This window comes from Paramacrobiotus metropolitanus, unplaced genomic scaffold (assembly GCF_019649055.1).
Source record: "Paramacrobiotus metropolitanus isolate TYO unplaced genomic scaffold, Prichtersi_v1.0 Parri_scaffold0000023, whole genome shotgun sequence".
Lineage (NCBI taxonomy): Eukaryota > Metazoa > Tardigrada > Eutardigrada > Parachela > Macrobiotidae > Paramacrobiotus > Paramacrobiotus metropolitanus.
Genome location: NW_026570243.1, coordinates 419734 through 438553, shown reverse-complemented (window position 1 = coordinate 438553; position 18820 = coordinate 419734). Strand labels below are relative to the sequence as shown.

Here is an 18820-nt window from a genome sequence, read left to right as displayed (position 1 = left end):
CACAAGTACGTAAATGCATAATTCTATCACTTGCTGTACTCTCAAATGTAATTTGCCATAAATTTCTACTGTAGGTTTGTAAGGTCACACACGTTCTAGCTGCTCTGATGGCAGTTGTGAGTATTGGTGTTATACAATTGTACTTCTTGCACTCTCTACCAGTAGCGCCGAGAACGAATAGAAGAATCCAAGTCGCTGTTCAATAAAATTTTATTTTGTATATCCAATCATGAGCACATTTCACAACAATATTACTGTATACGTCTAATGTAGCCGATTCAAAACTATCATATCCATTCCAGCTCGTCAATCTCATCCGTAACAACACTGCGATTTTGACCATCCGGTTTACTGCTAGCTTTGGACATCACACTGCGCGGCACAATGGGATCACTTTTCGACCGACCCGGCCGACCAGCGGTTGGACTTATGTCCATATAAGCTAAACTATCGGTGCTGCCGCTGCTGGCGTTACTTTCGATGCGCACCGTGCGCGGTGACGGATGGACAGCGGTAACGCGGGCCAACGCCGGCGTACTGCGTGTGGAATTCACATTGATCAGATGGCGGGTGCTGCTGTACGGTGTGGCACTGTTGGATCGCACTTGCATCTGGAATGTGTCCGGTGGAAGCAGGCCGGCGGCAGTTGACCTTCGTCGGGCCTGCTACAGAAATACCAAAAATGAATATTCTGCTTACGAACTTTGTATATGAAAGACACTTGCGTATATAAAAGTTAAAATTAGTTCTATATGTATAAACTATAACGTACTCTGTACATGAAGATACATACAAAATGTATTTGCGACCATCGGCATGAAAATTACGGTTCGTTTTGTGTACATAATGACCAACCACCATGCTCTTATTTTGAATAACGTTTATTACATTTTTGAAGTTATTTTTACATAAAAACACTGGCTAATGAATGTACAATGAAGGTCTGATTAATGATTTAATCTTGCCGTTGATTTGTAATTGACGCTATGCTTACCTTAATAGTTTCCAAATCAATATATTTCTGCTCTCTGAGGAAATCAGATCGGAAACACCATGAGATTACCAACTCGCATACAAGTGATACCTAAAATTTGAACAGGCATCAAATTTAATCAAGTATGCAAATCCAAAGGGAAACTACTAATAAAAACACACACTACTAATAATAACCCATTAAAATGCAAATTTAGTATATAATATTGTCATACATACAATGCCAAACAATCCCAAACTGGAACCTAAATGCATAACGAATGGAACAATGGAGAATTTTCCGGCTTGCCCAGTCACAATAAAAATAAACCGTATTCCCCAAAATTTGACAAGATCTCTTCGATTCCCTCCTTTAGCATCATAAAAGTAATATGCATGGCTGCAAAATAATTAAGTAGTCGTTCACACAACACGCATCATGCATGTACAGTCGTTGAAAAAATGTGGAATAGTTGTTTAAAAATAAACAGCATCCAGCACACATTACCGGAAGTTCCATCCTTTGGCCACTTTGTCGGTTTGGTCATCGAGGCGTTTGAAAGAATACTCCGGCAGACATTCTTCTTCACCACGATCTAGGTCGCACATCCATCGTATATGGAAACCAATTATGCCACCCTACGAAAGCGTCTTGAATTACAGTTTCTTTCGAAATAATATGCAAAGTTATATATAGCGCAATTTCCAAAAGAGATGACATAATTATCTTGTGCGTATAATGTTCCATAATAAACAAAACGATTTCTCAGTACGCTTAAAAATATTGCTGGTTAATCGTCGTCACTAGAGTATTAAGCGCGCGCCACATTCCTACGTAGATCTTACCCATTTTACTTTTCAACGTAGTTTTCACTACTATAATCTGCGTCCAACAACAAAAAGGTAGATTTTAAGCAAAATTGTTTCTTCCTAAACTCGGAAGCATTTCATACATATATGGCGTAATTTTGTGTATATCAAATTATGTATCTCAATGCTATCCATCGTGGAATATTAAAACAGCAAAATTTTGTCTATGCAATTGCTCAAGTCCATGTGTAGTAATATTTTTCGGCTGATTCTGTGCAGTGAACAGCGAGCGCCAAGTGCACTGTACGTTTCTCGCTGTGCAGCAAATTGCATGCCAAAACCGATCGGCTACAAAACGCATCCTGTCACTCCTGTGGAGTCGGAACGTCAAAAAAACATTCCGCTGCATGTTGCAACTACTGATAATTGACATGGATATCTTTATCAATGATGCTTTACTATTCCCGGCGTTCTACGTCGACGTCACGACGATGTTAAAGAAAACCAATTGCTAGTGCGCCCGGATTCTCTCTGCGAAAGATGCCTTCCATCTCTTTAAACACAACCATATTGTGATCCGTAAATCATTTGCCTCTCACGGCCGATGACCGGGGATTTATTGCGAAACTTTACGCAGTGATTGAGCCGTCATGAGGAAAAATTGTAAAATGGCGACATTTATCATGGGGCTTTTAAGAAAGGATAATTAGGTAACTAGTTATATAAAGAAAAGAAAGAAAATACTGTACTATCGAAACGAAAATTGTTTACTTCTTTATAATTACATATGCCGAAAATTAAAAGCTTACCTTAACAGCCATATCTTCGAATTTCTCTTGAGCATATTTGACAATTTCTTTGACGGAAAATATTGGACATTTTGGATCATCATCTGGATCGTAGCGGCAGGTCTGGAGATACTTTTGCGTGAAGTGGGACAAAATATTCCGCCTGCAAACAGACGACACATGTGGTGAAATATGAGTGTGTATACGCCAGCGCCGCCGATCAATGGGCGTATTATGTATGTACCGCTTAATCTTAAACTTCTGGAAGGCGATGTGATTTTTGACTAATATGGTTATCGTCTCAAATCCACTCAATACCGGCTTCCTGTTGAAATAAATTCCAATTAATCGGATCTTCATTCCAGGGCGTCCAAGCCGTGTTATTTATAAAGACACATATGGTACACAGCACATACGATGGCGGATCGTCAATTTCGGTCGGGCACCAACCGGAAATTTCACAAGTGCCGGTTCGTTGGACGCATTTGCCGGTCTTGATACCGTTTCCGTAGGGGGTTGGTTTGCCCTTCTCGCAGTCGAAATCTTCCGAACATTCGATGCCTTCTACTCCAACATTGGCATCCTGTAATTGCACATTTCCAAGACATTTACAAAATGCAAACCTTGTATTCATGAGAATCACAAACCACAAAACTGAAGAAATTTGACAGCGCAATCAGTTAAGCTAGGCAACGGGCAATCACGACAATGCAATTATCCTTCTTAATTTTATTTACTCCATTTGATTGCACTACTTGTATTTTAACTGCTTTATATATGCTTTCCTCATTATTAATGTTTTTATTCCCAAGCAGTTTAAACTGTACAGATATAACAGAAACTATTAAAGCTTTGTAGGTTTATACAACCTAGTTTTCGGTATTTGTACGTGAGTAATTATTGCTGTACATCACGGAGTTACCTCTGGACAAATTCCTTGACTTTGATTCCTAGTGTAAACCATGTTGGTCGCGATAAAAAACGCATTGCTTTCCTAGCTTCGCGGAAGACAAAATACAATCGTTAGGGCATAGCTATGATTAATTATCAGTCAAAAAGAATTTGGTAAATGATACCTAAACGATTCCGTACCTGTGCTGGTACGACAAAGTCGTTATTGTCCCAAACCTCCTTGGACCCATTAACGTTGCGGTATAGCATGCCTTTGACTTTCGTTACCACGCTAAAATCTGCAGTGTCCGTAGCCTGATAGCTTTTTTTATAGAGGAAAACATACCTACGGATATTATTAATTTCAACATTACTCATATCGACATATAAACGCAAATACCGGGCGAGTTCATCTTTTTAGAAATACATACGAGCAATTGTGCGATTTGTGTCCCATTTTGTTGGCAGTGTGCTCACAATTAATATTAATCGGTTCTATATACGATTATATCGGTTTACGATTGCGGTATCAGTTAAAATTTTGTAAGTGACTTGCTGATCGACAAAAAGGTAATCATGCAATATTCACATTTAACACTGTACTGATGCTGAAAACATTGCAATAAGATTTAGTGAAAAGGTGAAATGTAAACATTAGTGTTATAATCCGAATGTGAAATTCTGCAAAGTACCATCTATGCTTCTTGCATACTGTTCTTGTACAGTGCGGTTCTGCAGGATATTATTTTTTTGCTTTGCTTTGCACTTTTGCGCAGCGCTGTATATGCTTACATAAATTCGCATACATTTGCTACAACAATTTTTGGAAGTAAAAAATATTTAGCTATGGCCCGGTTCTACGGCATGTGCTTTAGACATCGTCGGAGCACAACACGCCGTCTTTAGAGCGGCATGTTTCAGTATACTTATGGAGCCCCTTTTCATGTACATTTACACGTCTAATATACATGGTCTAGGAAACTATATTATGGCTTTTTGAAACTCAAAAAACAACCATCCAAAGGACATCTTTTGGATGAAGAAGACATGGGCGCTTTTTTCTCGAATAGAACCGGGTGGGTAGTAACAGCGGGATAACACTCATGAATCCGTACCCAACGAGGTATGCTAGCAGAGCCAGCTGCAGCGTCCTGTAGATAATCCCAATCCGTTTGCTTTTTTAGTGATACAACACGCGGTGTTTGGTAGCTACAACAAAAGGTCACAAATAACAAACATATGTATATGGCTCATTACTCCCATAATTATTCACCTATTTCGTATGTACGTATATACCACCACTCCAAATTCATATGCCGTGGTTCAATTAATTACAGTATACTAACTTGCATTTACAAGTCAACTTACATAAAACAAAACTGCGTCAGACATAATCTTAAATATTTTGATATCCTTTTTTGGTGAGGCATTGTACCAAGTTGCGCGCAATATACGCTCTCATTAGGTCAGATGCACGGACTGTCGAAGAATCAGCAATACCACAGTCCGCTGTAGTTTGACCATTGTTGGTCTGGTCGAATCAACTTGGAATATTCAATCGGGAAAATCAATCCATCTAATCAGCATGTATATCAAACAGATTAGACAAATCCCTGGTTCCTCCACTAGTAATTAAAAATCACCCGATCCGCCTCGGTAATCCCATAGGAAAAATGGCGCAAGTGAAACACACTGGACATTAAATACAATATCAGACTCGATTTATTACAAAACCGTATTCATTGTTTTAGGAACTTCCGGCGCCCGCTACTCCGTATATAGCATACAAAACTTCGTGCGCCTAGTAAAGAAGAAAATACACAAAGTCGGTTAATTCGGAAATCGCAGCCAATTATTCACCATCGTTTATTTTCGGATCGTTCCCGTGGCGAGGAATGTGCCTGGCAGCAGATGCCGATCAAAAACGGCTTCTCTGGTCTACTTTCATATTCTTCCTATTGGTCGCGTACATCCTAGACGCACGCTTAATTCGTACCGTACGAATTCCGGGCAGCGTACACATGGATCGATATGCGTGAATGGTTTTTAAAACGACTCCCAAGAACTCCGCCTGAACTCTGTTGTGGAAAGCCGTTTCCGCCCAGGCAATAAAAACAGACAGAAGTTCTTGTGGACACATGTTAAAGTTCTCTAACCAGCAAATGTTTGTACATGCTATCTGTTTTGGGGCAGTCAACCTAGCGTTAGTCGGGTCAAAACAAGGGATGAAAGGCTTATGTGTAAGTGTAACAACTAACAATCACGGGTAGGAAAACACCGGCAAGGAGCTCGTGCACGACTTCGCCACATTGATAAACAAAAATTATAAGAAATAGAAGTGAAATTATTTAACACATCTAATTACCCGAAAAGGAGTCCAGGTTAACATACAACATTCTACGGTGCTTATATTTGGATATATGAGGAATGCGCGGTTCAGACGTCTTATTCATATTCCCAATCGGTTTCATCGAAATTATAATATTTGGAAGTTTATTAATAGTAATTTTTAATATCTGCTACTCACGCGCACAACTGGTATTTAATAAACAGTACGACTACTGTACTTTACCAATATGCAGTTGCGCAGTACGGAAATAACTCTGTTACAATGTATTGCTAGTATGTCTTTAACAAGAAAAAAGCTTAGCGCAGCCGACCGGTACACAATACTAGTAATAACTGGACTCCTTACACTGAATAACAAAGCTAAAACGAAAGAACTATAAATGATCTTCAAAGAAATGCGGTACAAAACTCCAGATTTTATCTCCTAGTTTGCCGACAATAAACGCTGCTATGATCGGTCCCAGGAAATAGACAAGGAAGAACTGCAGATGATTATGTCCACTGCAGTTAAACTCCATGCTGAAGGCCAAGGAAGGATTAAAATAACCACCAGTCAAGTTCCATCCTGTCGGTAACAGTAAAGCGGTTAATTGTAGAAATGCTGCTCCTTGCGTTGTTAATAACTTATTAAACTTGAAAAACGGCGGGAACGTGAAAAAATGTGTACCGGCAAATGTCATCGCCACCGCCATCAGGCTGACCAACACCAATCCGGATCGGAATCGATTTTCTCTATGGATCATTAGTCGGAACAGAAATGTCAAAGCCATTTCCACCGCGACGGCAGCTGCCGTGTTGATCTGACGAAGAAAACACATGAAGCGTCAAAGAGTGACGAAAAGCTGCTGGTCGGTAGTTTTCGGTAGGTTACAAATTATTAAGAATTTCAAAATTGACAGTTGTATGGAACACAAATTCAGCGGTTATTTCTTAATTGGTAGTTTGTTACAAATATACGGTTGCTTCAAAGATGCACACAGTCCCACGGATTAGTAGATTACGTTATGTCCATATTTGCTATAATACACTAGGCTTTGTTGCTTCTGTTAGTGCTGGCATGAATAACAGTTATTAGTTCATTTTATTTTATAGTACTGGTTACGAAATAGTACTCATATAAGAACACCATTATGAAATTAGTGGTACCAAACCTAATAGGTTTTTCTGTTTGACCTTTCCCAAGTAATAGCTAATGAGGAATTAAAGTATGGTAAAGAGAACGTAGAAATTAAATTACACTTCCTTAATTAACTTCAATGCGTTTATAAAATCGTAAAAAATAAAAAAATACGGATTTAAACCGCTTTAAAACTTTTCAAAAAATAATTCAGGTTCTATCCAGGATATCCAGTTATGACTGACCTGGATGTGCGATGAACATGACTGTATATCCGATAATTTGCCCTTGTGAGCTGCATCAGTGGCGGCGACTGCCCATACAAATCGCACATACCAATAGCCGCAATACGATGCTAGCAACTGTGTCACAATGTGCCCCACAAATTCGCCCCACGGCCAATAATTCCCGAACGCATACACGTGCACATTGCCCGCTACATTTGTGAAAACACCAGTCCGGAAGGTGCGTCCGTACAGATAGCAGGACAGCAGTAAAACCACCGCGAACGCCAAATCCCCATACGCTTTCTGTATCACCAAGTTTTCATGGCTACAACACTCAACGTAGTTCCCACACGTGCCGGTGCGCTGAGAACATTTCCTTACCTGAGAATAATTAACTGGAGTATACAGAAAAACTCTTCGATAAAAACGGAGACCCTGCTTTGTTCGATAAATTCCTGAAGGAAGCGCACGATTCCGCTGGTGATAAGGACCTCTACAAGATAAAATAGCCACGGTGTTTCCGATAAATAAGGAATATGGGCCACAGCGTGGCTTATCACATCGGACACCGGTTGGTCCATTTTAGAGATGTTTGGTTAATACAGCTGCAGCTGTTCGCTCTCCGCTCGATATTTTAATCATGAAAATTAATTAAAAATTGTTATAAAAGAACTAGCTGCAACAACATTAATATGTTTTGTAGCAGCTAGCATGGCAACAAAAACATGTGAACTTTCGAAGCGAATACTTTTTCACTATATGTATTGTACGAGTATCAAAGCGTCCTGCGTTCATTATAGACTTTGCAAAACGACATTCAGGCATTAGAACTTGGGAAAAGCGTCGTGATTATTATTAAGCGATCAGAATTGTCACTCCAGATATGGAAAATGCAGCAGTCAACTATTTTACTTGTTCTAATAAATTCTGGGGTTTTTTAAAGTTTAAATGTGAATGGCACTGGCTTGTTCAAGTTGATAATAAACATCACATTACAATTTTATGATATTTATCCAAGTATCGTTGCAGGCTGACCCCTAATCAAGAGACTGCATTTCCGCGATTGCTGTACTTCTGTGTGGTGCCATTTTGAAGAACCAAATCATCGAGTTTTAATCAAACTTTTCGATAACAACAATGTAAGCACAGCAGGCCAGCCAAGAACCTGATCAATCATGTCAATCATAGCATCACACTGAACAGGCAACGAAAAAAGCAACGAAGGTAATCGGCGATTTCGTACTTTTACCATAACCATTTTTACTGTGTTGGAATAGATTGGTTCCAGTTCTATCAAAAGACCATGGAAAAACTAATCATCACGGTACTTCTTAGCTGCATTACGAGCACTAGTGCGACTCGGTTTGACCACTGGCGTCACTGGTGTTCCGGTAACTTTCGTCTCCTTGCGTTTCTTCACAATCAGACTATCCGCCGACTTGGCCGACCGGTCGCGTTTGACGGCAGTCAGAACTAGCTTCGTCGGTGTCTGCAGACTAGGCAGGAGCCGTGGTCCTCGGCGTTTCCGGTCCTTCTCGTCATCACCCAGTATCTCCCTTTCAATCAGACCAACCAATGTATTACAACGTCGCTGCAGATCACCAGCTGTCCGGGAACGCATCCACCAGTCGAAGCGAAACTGAGGAGATTTCCGGGCCAATTCAGCGATTTCCTCATAAGCTTTTTCGTTATCAATACCAATACGATGCAAATGGCAAATCATGAATCTATAACAAACACAGAAAATAAATGGAAAATAAAATAACAAATAATAAAATACAAACGTTACACTCGAAAATTACTGCCACCGCACTTTGCTACTATGTATCAAACTTTCTCATACTAACATTACCGTGTTTACCTGTCTTCATCTTCGTTAAAGGATTTTCCTTTACTGTTCCCATACTGAAACTTCAGCTGGACCATCGGCAAACGGTACTTCTGCATTTTGGCGTCCATGGCCGTTTGAATATCCACGCGACGCTGAATGCGTTGTTCGCCTTTCTCAATCATGGCAGTGATCTTGTCATAATTCGGCAGCTCTTTGCATCTTTTCCAAAACACTTTGTGGTACTTTTTAACTTCTTCGGGCGTTTTTCCCGGCACAGCATTCTCAATACTGGCCAGGTCATTTCGCCCATATGTTTCCATCGCCGTTAGGAATGCTGCGAAGTCTTTCTTATTCCAAGCAAAACCCTGCTCCAGCAGCGCCGCTTTTTCTTCGCTTTCTTCTTCGTCCAACGGCTCTGCATCGTCTATCGCTTGCTGTTCCTCGTCACGGATCTTCAAAAAACAAAACAAATGAACAAACTGGAAGCACACTGTAACTGAGGCACCAACATACTGACTTGATAGTTCGCACATTTCGAGGGAAAGGAGCGAAACAAACCGTAAGTTCTAACGATCACAAAAACAAGCAGAACACGAAGCCTTTAGAATTCAAGCATTTTAAAATTAGAAGTACCGGTATTTATTTGTCTTCCCGTAAAAACCGAAAATCGAAACGTCTGGCAAATTACCAAGACACTTGTTTACCTCTTCGGCTTCGTCACCATAACGCGAATCCAGTGGCACGCGATAGCCAATGGTTTTGTGAAACCAGCGCCGCTCCTGTTGGATTAATTCATGCAATCTCCGCGGATGAAACTGGAATTCATGAATATTCGGCTGCTTTGGCGGTTTGGGAGCCTTTGGAACTTTAGAGGTGCTTCCATGCTGCTTCATGGCATCACGATAATACTGATCCACAGCATAATTAACACGGCGCTCGCGTTTAGGTGGCTCAATCCAATGAGACGGGGCATTCAGCTGCGCCTTCTTACTGCGCCAGTCCTCGCCTTCAAACTGATACACTGAGTTGTGTTTCATCGCCGGATCTTCCACATCCAGTGTGAAATTACGCAGATTCCCATCACCACCCAGCTTCTCAATTTGCTTTTGCAACTCTTCCGTCTGTAACCACCAAGACATATTGAGCGCAGTACAGTTAAATCTTAGCACGAGAAATTATACAATCAATAACTACATAGATAAACACAAAAGTCAAGGACTGCAGAATCCAAACAACCGATTTTTACTGTACCTCAGTTATTAAGAAAATTTTTCAACCCAAAAATGTTTTTCTGTTAACACCACCAGAATTATAAATAAATTTCAACGAGGAAAGTGGGAATAAAATTACTATTCTTGAATAGGGTACACCCATACCTTAGCCTCTCCTTTCGCTAAAACAGCATCGATGTTTTCCTCCAAGATATCGCTATCCTTGCTGCTGAACACATACTGTGCTCCGTGACGAATCATGGCCAACATATCATCACGACCAAGTTTATTAGCTCCCTGATCAACCAGCCGACCTTGTTGAATAACGATGCGATCCTAATAATTGTAAAGAAACGCATATTAAGTATAATATCAACTACTTAAAACAAAATAAAATTTTATTACAGTGGCAACTAACCAAATGCAACTTTTTGTCTGCTCTTTCTACAATTCGTTCTTCCACTGTGTTTTCCGTGATGAAGCGAAATACACGCACTACTTTTTTCTGTCCAATACGATGTGCACGATCCATGGCTTGGAGATCAACCTTTAACGTATTTGACAGCATAAGCATGTTAAACCTTCAATATTACAGTGGGTAAAAGGTACCTGAGGATTCCAGTCACTATCGTACATCAAAACCACATCGGCAGTGGCCAAATTGATACCCAATCCACCGGCTCGGGTACTCAGCAGAAAAATGAACTTAACACTGTCCGGTGCGTTATACTCTTCAATTTGAGACTAAAACATTGTTAAGGTATTTCAACACAGGACAAGCAACAGTATTTGCAAAAACAAACACATTAAGTGCATACTTAACAAAATATTAGGATACTATTGTCGCTTCACCAGTTCTAGTATACTACATGACCCACAAAGGCTCCACGTACCGAGTAGTACTAAAATCATACGTCTCGTACTAACGTACCTCCCGCAAATCATGTGCAGTATTTCCGTCCAGCCGACAGTAATGATACCCTTCCCAACGACAGTAATCTTCCAGAATATCCAACATCCGCGTCATCTGCGAGAATATCAAAACCCGAGACCCTAAAAAATTTAAAATGCGCTCTTTAAATATTAAACAACATCCAGTAAACAACTGAATACGCATTGACTGAAATGTCTGAACCAACCCTGTTCTTTCAGCTTTGGCAGGAGTTTTTGCAAGATAACCATTTTGCCACAATTATCAACGATATGCTGATCGGTAGTGTAGGGCGGTCCAGGTTCCACGCCATCAAATAAGTACGGATGATTGCAGCACTTTCTTAGCTGCATCAGAATATTCAACAACTGCATTTTATCCCCTTTTCCACTGTTCAGCACGTTAAGATCCTTCATTAACAATTTAGTGTATAATTCCCTCTGCATGCCACTCAGTCCCACGTAAATCTTGGTTTCTTTCTTCGGTGGGAGCCGCTTCTCCACATCGGCTTTGATACGGCGCAAGAGAAAAGGTCGCAAAACAGCATGCAATCTCTGAACCAAATTCTGATCACCCAAGCAATTGTTGGTATTAAACCACGCATCGAAATCCTCAGCAGATGCAAAGAGATCAGGCAGGAGGAAATTGAGCAGAGCCCACAATTCATGAAGGTTGTTTTGTAGCGGTGTTCCAGTTAATAAGAGCCGGTTTGTACATTTAATTTCTCGGACAATTTCAGATAACTGCGAACAAAATCGAAGGTTGAAATAAAGGATTTCTTGTCTGACTTACAAGCACTTAAGGGGACGATTCCTGGGAAAACCTCAGCAATCAACCTTAAGCATAGTATCTTAAGAATTCCCTCAAACCTTCTGGTCCCATACATAATTATATAAATGCGTGAAGGTACTGTATAGAGCACATTCAGATAAGGAGACGATCATAAAAACCTTGTAATCCAACTCTTTACACGCGGAATAAAAAAAAGAGCGCTAACCTTGGAATTTTCATTCTTAATGCGATGTGCCTCATCGATGACCAAATAGCGAAAGTGAACACGTTTCAATGCAGTGCGTTCGCGCAAAACCATCTCATAGGAAGTCACACAGACATCGAAATTGCTCCCGGGTGCCAGCAATGTGTTCTTGATAACTTCGTCCTAACAAAAGCACATCGATTATTGTCTGCTTCATATGACATAAATGACGATTTATGCTTACTCGTTCTTCTTGAGTTCCAATGAGTTCGACTGGGCGTATGCTCGGACACCAGCGCCTCAATTCCGACATCCAATTCCTCAGTGTAGATTTTGGCGCAACGACAAGGTGAGGCCGTTCCTGCCGCATCACCACCATGTATCCCAGCAAGGAAATCGTTTGTAGAGTTTTCCCTAAACCCTGATAAGATATAAGTTCACATGTTAGCATTCACTTCAGTAGCTCACTTCCTGGTCAAGACAGGGAATAACGTTTTTCAATAGTGAGCAGAAAACACCATACCATTTCATCAGCAAGAATCCCGTTAATACCGTGCTCACACAGTCCTAACATCCAGTTTAATCCGCGAATCTGATAATCGCGCATTTCTCCGCCTTTTATATCTGTAAAACCATTTCTTAAATTCCGACGTTCAGGTTATGGTACTTAGGGATACCAATTTTACGAATGCATTGTTATTTCTTACATCCCGGAGTAATGGTAAAATATGTTCCTGCTCGTTGAGATTCCTCAGTTTCTTTACGCAGTTCCAGATCCTCTTCTTGTTCAGTCATACGATGACGGTGACTTGAAAGAAAGACAATGCAAATCAGCAATGGAACGCGACTCGCACTAGGCAATATACGAATGCAGCTTCCGTAAACCAAACTTTCTGTACTTTCTCGTACTATTTAAACAACAAAATCGAAAAAGTATCGCTAAAGCTCAGCATCCAATCCAGTATAAGTTCACAACAATTACAACAGTTCACAGTTCACAACCGATGTCGCAAATTAGCTACTTATAAATCAGCAAACTGAAAACTCCTTAAAAAATATTTTTCCGACAGTACTTTGTAGAGATATCAATTATATCGATTACAAAGCCGTAACATTCAAATTTCGATTTTGCAAATCAAATAATTCTACTAAAATTTGTAAAAATAATTCTACTAAAGCCTGTAAATTTATTACAACAGTTCATTTCGCTTACACTGAAAAAACTCGCTTCGACAACAGTTGAAAAAGTCACCGAAGTGGATAGTGAATAACTACTTACTCTCCCGCGTCCGTCGAGCCTGTGGGGCGCGGAGCAAGAACGCTGGCTGGTTCAGCATTCTTCCGAGGCCGACCGCGCTTCTTAGGCTGCACCGAGCCTTCCGCACTGCTAGAGCCGCCGACGGAGGACGCTGACTGCTTTCGATCCGCCATGAAATGCGCGAAGATATCAGCCTGACTGATGAGATAATCGAAACGCTTAGCTCGATCGGCCACTGTTCGAGTATCGTGCGCAGCCTGGGCTGCAGCTTTCTGTTTCTGCGCCTAGAAACCCACAAAAAAGCGTAAAAAAACATAAAATTTTCGCTGGTCAGTTTTCAGAATTTTTGATTGCTCCTGCTTCTGTTTGCCAACTACTCCAGTCTTCGAAGTTTTGCTGTACAATTTTAAAACGCAAAAAAAAAACTTGACACAGTACCTCGGCTTTCTTTGCAGCAGCTTCCTCTGCGGCGGGATCGTCGGATTTCGAAGCTCCGTCATGGTCTGGAGCGCTCTTTGAGTCTCCTTCAGAGCTTGTTGCGTGCTCCGTAGAGTCTTTCGAATTCACGCTGACTGGACGGGGAGCACTGGTGCTAGGTTCTCCAGGAGTGGATGTGCTTGCACTGGAAGAAGAATCCGAACTTTCCATCGGGGACACCACAGTTTCTCGCTGGACTGTCTCATGCGCTGATGATAATGTATCAGCATTGGGCTCCGGCGATTTGTCATCCATGACGATGGTTCAGAACGTCAGATTTATGTTTACAGTCAACTACGGAATCGAACCAACAGCACAGTGGCTGCCCAAATCAGTATTAGACTAATCTGTAGCAATGAAACGCAAATTTGTCCGCCTCCGGGGTGTCAAAATGCGAAAACTAAAAGTAAACAAACGTTTTACCGTGAGTTTGCTGCTGTTCACTGTCCGACGTGACGTCAAACTGCTTTCTAAATCGGATTTTGTTAGTTCAAAGCGGTACGCGCGCGGTTTTTCGTCTCATAAGTCACAAATCGAAATGCCATAAGTGGCCACTTCCTGTGATCTTTTTTGCATCCGTTGTGCGCGATGACTCATGGTGCTGATTAACCATAAAGCACTGTGCGCTTGTAGCGGAGCTTGTGCTCGCACATTCCGACGGACCGGCGACGGTGCAAACAAATGTGACCCAGTTTTAGACCAGATTATTGTGCACAATAAACCAGTTGGTTGATCTAAATCCGATAAAATTACTGTGGTGTTGTGGGTTTTATGGTTTTTTGTTTCTGCGGACTAAGACGGTTCTAATTGTCAGCCCAGATCTAATCGTTCGCCTCCTTAAGTGTGCTTCAGTTGTACTTGTAACGTTAACTGCGTTGGCTGCTTTCCAAAGAAGCCAGAAAACATCCAACCATATGTGATATACGTAAGTTTGAGCTGGAGCATTTTCTCCTCTTTTCGATGGATTTTGAACACCCATTCGCATAAGGATGGAGTATGCCTCCACCGGGGTCTGGAGTAGCGATCAGACTGATGAGATGATGCGAATGGGGACGGCCACAACCAGTCATGGCTTGCCATCGTCATCCTCCCGTGCGGACCCATCCGAGCGTGTCAAGCTGGATTTTCAGGAGGCTATGCGCTCCTTCCAGCACATGTTCCCGGAAGCGGATGAGGATGTCATTGAACAAGTGCTGCGCGCTAATAATGGCGCCGTGGAGAAGACCATTGATGATCTCTTAGCGATTTGCTCGGATAAAGACAACGCCGCCGTGGAGACCGACCGCAGTGGTGGTGCAAGTGACAGTCAGAAACCTCCCCCTGTGCCCAGCCGACGACCGTATCAGAGGAAGGTGTCTCGGTGGAATCCGCCGCTGGTGGGGCCCTTACCAGATGATTTTCTTCGGTAAGTCGTGAGCAGGCTACTTAAATTCGTCCGTATCGATATCGGATTGTTCTGCGAAAGTCGTTTTTGTTGTTTATATCTTTATTATGAATTTTTTTATCAGTGTTAAGGGATTATTTTTCGGTCTTATCGAATTTTCGAAGGATGGTGCTAAAAATTTTGGTCTTTGAGCACATGCTCCATGGCTGTGTACCCTATTTTTTTACGAAGGAAAAATTTTGTTACGTATTTTTCATTTTGTAAATTATGATACTGTGTTATCCTTTCGTCGACAGTTGAAGGAAAAATTATCGAACTAATTTTAGTGAGTTTCGTGTCAAATAAATTTCCTGTTTTTTTTGCAAAATATTTGGGTAGTACTTAGCACCGGTTATATGATAATGCGATACGTTTGTACATTTTTAGTACATACAGAAGGGTAATGTCACCACAAATCATTGAAATAATAAAGTGCTTGTTTAAGTGCGTATCGAAACATGCTCGTAAATTCCTACTTCGTAAAATATGTATTACAAGGGCGATAGAGCTTTGGAGACTGTTTCCTTCTATTCTGTTTGCACACTAGTAATCGAATGTGAACGATCTGGTGCGTTCTCAGCTGAAGAGCAAAGAACTTGGTTGAAGGGTTTTAGAATCGGTTGAAGTTTGTTTTAGATTTGTGCGAGCACACTGGTTGAGTACGGCACATCTGCAAAACTGCATTATAACGCTCATGAGCTAATCGTAGGCAGTAAGCAGCTGATGTCGATATGAAAGCAAAACACACGCGCATGACATGCTGCATGGTTTGACGATGAGATATGTGCATCAGCTTTATTTTTAGCTTATCGCATTGCTTACATTTAAACGACGTCATTCAAAAAGAATTTAATCTCTAATTAGTGCTGTTATGCATCATTTCGTTCATGACTCGGGACATACTTTTTTAAAAGGACTTTGATGATACTGTTGTGCTGCGATTTGAATTTTTATTTTTCACTGTTTTCGTTACTGTACAATTACTCATATGCAGACCGCGTCATGTGAATGTGCATTTGTTATTGTTCAATTCCGGTCATCCGAGGTTTATGGGATTGCCGAAACATAAGCGAGTACATGGAGAGGTTGGATTTAAAAATGTTTTTGTTGATGTATTGTCCTCCGATATGATTACGATTAGATTACATTACTCGTTGCACAATGGCGAACGCTTGTCAAAGCAGCGTTTGTATTACTTGTGCAGAATTTTTTAGCAAGTTTCGATGCAAACTCATTAACGTGCACCTGATTAAAGGCTGCTTTTCTTTTGTGGTTTAAGAATTTGTGGTTTAGATTTTACGTTTTAAAATGATGTAGTCAGTTTGATCGTAAGAACTGTATTGATTTAAAGGATTGTGCCATCGGAACCGGTTCGGATGCCAATTCATAGCGACCCGGAACCGCGGAAGAGTTTATTGAACGTTAAACATGTCAAAGACCCGAAGAAGTCGTCATCAACGACAAAAAATCAAAATGCAAAACCAAGCGCTACCGGCTATTTTGTTACGGAATTGGGGATGAGCGAAAAAAGCGATTCTTACCTTGAACAGCTGAAGCGTGATCTGGACCATGATGACGAGCTGTTGTCATCGTTGCAGAAAGGTAAATGGAAAGCATTACTGTAAAATTTCTTCGGATTGGTTAGCGGATTAATGATCACAATTTTGGTAGAAAACTTTTATTGTTTTTCCGAATGAACAAAATTGTATCCAACTTCGTTAACATTGTGCGGTAATGTATAGGTTTTGATATGGTCAAGAAAAGATTGTTCCGTTGATTTTTGCAAAAATCTGCAACAGTAAAAAACTGAAGTCCAAGCGAACGTTGAGATTTTCATTGTATACTACCACTTCGATTTTCCCGCTCGCGTTGACATTTTGGGTTTTATACCTACAGTACGAAGTCATTGCACTGTTTCGGTTTTTGTTTTTCTTCGTGTCCGCAGTGCACTCAGCATTTCTTTGTATAATTCAGTCCAGACTGTAAAACGTTTACGTGAAATTTTCTAAGAGTAGCCGTATGAATTGCCATATTATGCAGGTGAAAAACCAGAAATTGGATGGGATAACAGTGCGTTTTCGACAGCTGACGCACTCGGCTCATCATCCGCCACCAGTGCAGCAGCTCCTGCCAGCGTTCGATCTCCCGACGATCCAAACGATCCTCAAAATAAGAATAAATGGAATATGGGTGCAGGTGCGCATTTTGTCACTGTTTTTCTTGAATAAACACCGATCAAATGTCATCCTGAGGGTTGTTACAGTGTCAAAGCAACGGTTTAACCTCTTTGGCAAACAGTTCTCACTGGGAAAAAAGAAACCCAAGGCGCTGGCGAACAAATCCAATGCCTACAATCACCTGGTGGAAGACAACAACAGTCTGGTGTCGGATGACGAGGAGGAGGACGATCATCTAACGGATAGTGTAACGCATGTGCGGATGGATCGGAAATTCTCGCAGGGAAGTTAGAAATTCCACCGCATGCACGGTGTGGCTGTTAAACTGAATCGCTTTCTCATTGCGTAGCGGTTAAAGAGTTTTCTTGTAAATATATTTTAATACTCTCTCTTCCATGATGGTCTACTGCGGCTGCTGCTTTCTGATTTTCTTATTCTCGGTGCTCGTCTGTTTTAATTGTCAAGGATTTAAAACGTTAATCTTTTATTGTGTACAGCTCTGAAATCTGTTTTCATGTTCTGCGAGTTTTAATTTCTTGCGCGGTATTTCACTTTCTTGCATGTCTGAGTTTGCATAAAAATAAAATGCTGTGAAATACTAGAACAGCGGAAAACGTTACAAAAACCCGTTATTGAACTGCTTGCGTCGGTCTAGGATAGAAAATTCGGCATGCTCGAGTAAATCGATGAAATGTCACTGAGATGTGAAATGCAAGAGCTCTGGAATGAATCAGATAGGTAATCAACTAAGAATTTTGCTGGAACGCTGATGCATTTTAAATCTAGGTTTGAAGTCGGACTTTTCGGAGAACCAATAAAAACAGCATTCATGCTAACGAGTAAGGTCACAGAAAATTCGTACAGGCTCTGTGTAATAAAGACCAAGATTGACAATGTAAATGCAGCAATTACAATGGCATGTTCGGCATTTGTACCGCTTATGCGATACACAAACCGGACAAGGTTGTTGTATTACAGCGGTAGAGCTAGATACTTGATGTACAGCACTTACGAGTTAATACTTACTTATCATACCAGTGTTAAGCAAATGCTTTATTTTTCTGTTTTCTTCGTTTTGGAAAATCCAATTTTCGACGAATAAACGCAGTACACTCTGCGTAAAGGAACAAAGATGTCCATCATTACGCTTCGTACGGTATAAAGTTTTTCGCTTACTAGCGATGCCGGTGTGTCAATGTTTCTTTGAAGACGTGCTTGTTTTGATTACCGTGATTGACAAATCTCCAGATGAAAAATAATCTTTCCGCGGTCACGAAAGCGCTGCGTGTTAGCAGGTAGCTATGTCGACGCCGGATACATACTCGTATTACTGTAATGCTTGTGTGTGGTTTGTTACCGCGTGTGTACGAATGAAGTTGTAT

General features: G+C 41.0%; 4 protein-coding genes across 4 annotated transcripts; 1 reads left to right on the top strand and 3 right to left on the bottom strand.

Moving 5' to 3' along the window:
* Positions 1 to 192: 192 nt before the first annotated feature.
* Positions 193 to 4891, bottom strand: LOC129587013 (P2X purinoceptor 4-like). Its single transcript, XM_055480589.1, is given in 12 exon segments — positions 193 to 665; positions 995 to 1084; positions 1213 to 1372; positions 1481 to 1611; positions 2592 to 2733; positions 2815 to 2895; positions 2987 to 3153; positions 3493 to 3564; positions 3663 to 3807; positions 4577 to 4641; positions 4643 to 4670; positions 4830 to 4891. Coding segments are annotated over 12 exon segments (1521 nt in total). The 3' UTR covers positions 193 to 287.
* Positions 4892 to 5960: 1069 nt separating this feature from the next.
* LOC129587155 (aquaporin-11-like) lies at positions 5961 to 7823 on the bottom strand. The gene is made up of 4 exons (XM_055480767.1): positions 7536 to 7823; positions 7173 to 7479; positions 6478 to 6610; positions 5961 to 6375 (listed from the first exon to the last, which is right to left on the bottom strand). Exons 1-4 carry the CDS (start codon positions 7733 to 7735, stop codon positions 6185 to 6187), a joined length of 831 nt encoding a protein of 276 aa, XP_055336742.1. The 5' UTR covers positions 7736 to 7823; the 3' UTR covers positions 5961 to 6184.
* Positions 7824 to 8258: 435 nt separating this feature from the next.
* LOC129587196 (chromatin-remodeling complex ATPase chain Iswi-like) lies at positions 8259 to 14362 on the bottom strand. The gene is made up of 14 exons (XM_055480816.1): positions 13800 to 14362; positions 13383 to 13645; positions 12811 to 12911; positions 12627 to 12727; positions 12348 to 12524; positions 12125 to 12286; positions 11336 to 11870; positions 11128 to 11249; positions 10806 to 10940; positions 10615 to 10743; positions 10362 to 10532; positions 9690 to 10106; positions 9016 to 9437; positions 8259 to 8881 (listed from the first exon to the last, which is right to left on the bottom strand). Exons 1-14 carry the CDS (start codon positions 14091 to 14093, stop codon positions 8467 to 8469), a joined length of 3444 nt encoding a protein of 1147 aa, XP_055336791.1. The 5' UTR covers positions 14094 to 14362; the 3' UTR covers positions 8259 to 8466.
* A 140-nt stretch (positions 14363 to 14502) lies between these two features.
* LOC129587077 (uncharacterized) lies at positions 14503 to 18034 on the top strand. The gene is made up of 4 exons (XM_055480660.1): positions 14503 to 15243; positions 16613 to 16863; positions 17302 to 17457; positions 17525 to 18034. The coding sequence occupies exons 1-4, from the start codon at positions 14828 to 14830 to the stop codon at positions 17728 to 17730; spliced, it is 1029 nt and encodes a 342-aa protein (XP_055336635.1). The 5' UTR covers positions 14503 to 14827; the 3' UTR covers positions 17731 to 18034.
* The last annotated feature ends 786 nt before the right edge of the window (positions 18035 to 18820 follow it).

Excerpts from the sequence above, each read along its gene's own strand:
- LOC129587077 (XM_055480660.1), top strand. The coding sequence starts at position 14,828 with ATGGAGTATGCCTCCACCGGGGTCTGGAGTAGCGATCAGACTGATGAG. Across the intron at positions 15,244-16,612 it reads TTACCAGATGATTTTCTTCG|GATTGTGCCATCGGAACCGG; the intron begins GTAAGTCGTGAG and ends ATTGATTTAAAG. Across the intron at positions 17,458-17,524 it reads TAAATGGAATATGGGTGCAG|TGTCAAAGCAACGGTTTAAC; the intron begins GTGCGCATTTTG and ends GGGTTGTTACAG.
- LOC129587155 (XM_055480767.1), bottom strand. The coding sequence starts at position 7,735 with ATGGACCAACCGGTGTCCGATGTGATAAGCCACGCTGTGGCCCATATT. Across the intron at positions 7,480-7,535 it reads CTCCAGTTAATTATTCTCAG|CCATGAAAACTTGGTGATAC; the intron begins GTAAGGAAATGT and ends TGAGTGTTGTAG. Across the intron at positions 6,376-6,477 it reads GGTGGCGATGACATTTGCCG|GATGGAACTTGACTGGTGGT; the intron begins GTACACATTTTT and ends TGTTACCGACAG.
- LOC129587196 (XM_055480816.1), bottom strand. The coding sequence starts at position 14,093 with ATGGATGACAAATCGCCGGAGCCCAATGCTGATACATTATCATCAGCG. Across the intron at positions 12,728-12,810 it reads TTTTACCATTACTCCGGGAT|ATATAAAAGGCGGAGAAATG; the intron begins GTAAGAAATAAC and ends ATGGTTTTACAG. Across the intron at positions 8,882-9,015 it reads TTTAACGAAGATGAAGACAG|ATTCATGATTTGCCATTTGC; the intron begins GTAAACACGGTA and ends TGTTTGTTATAG.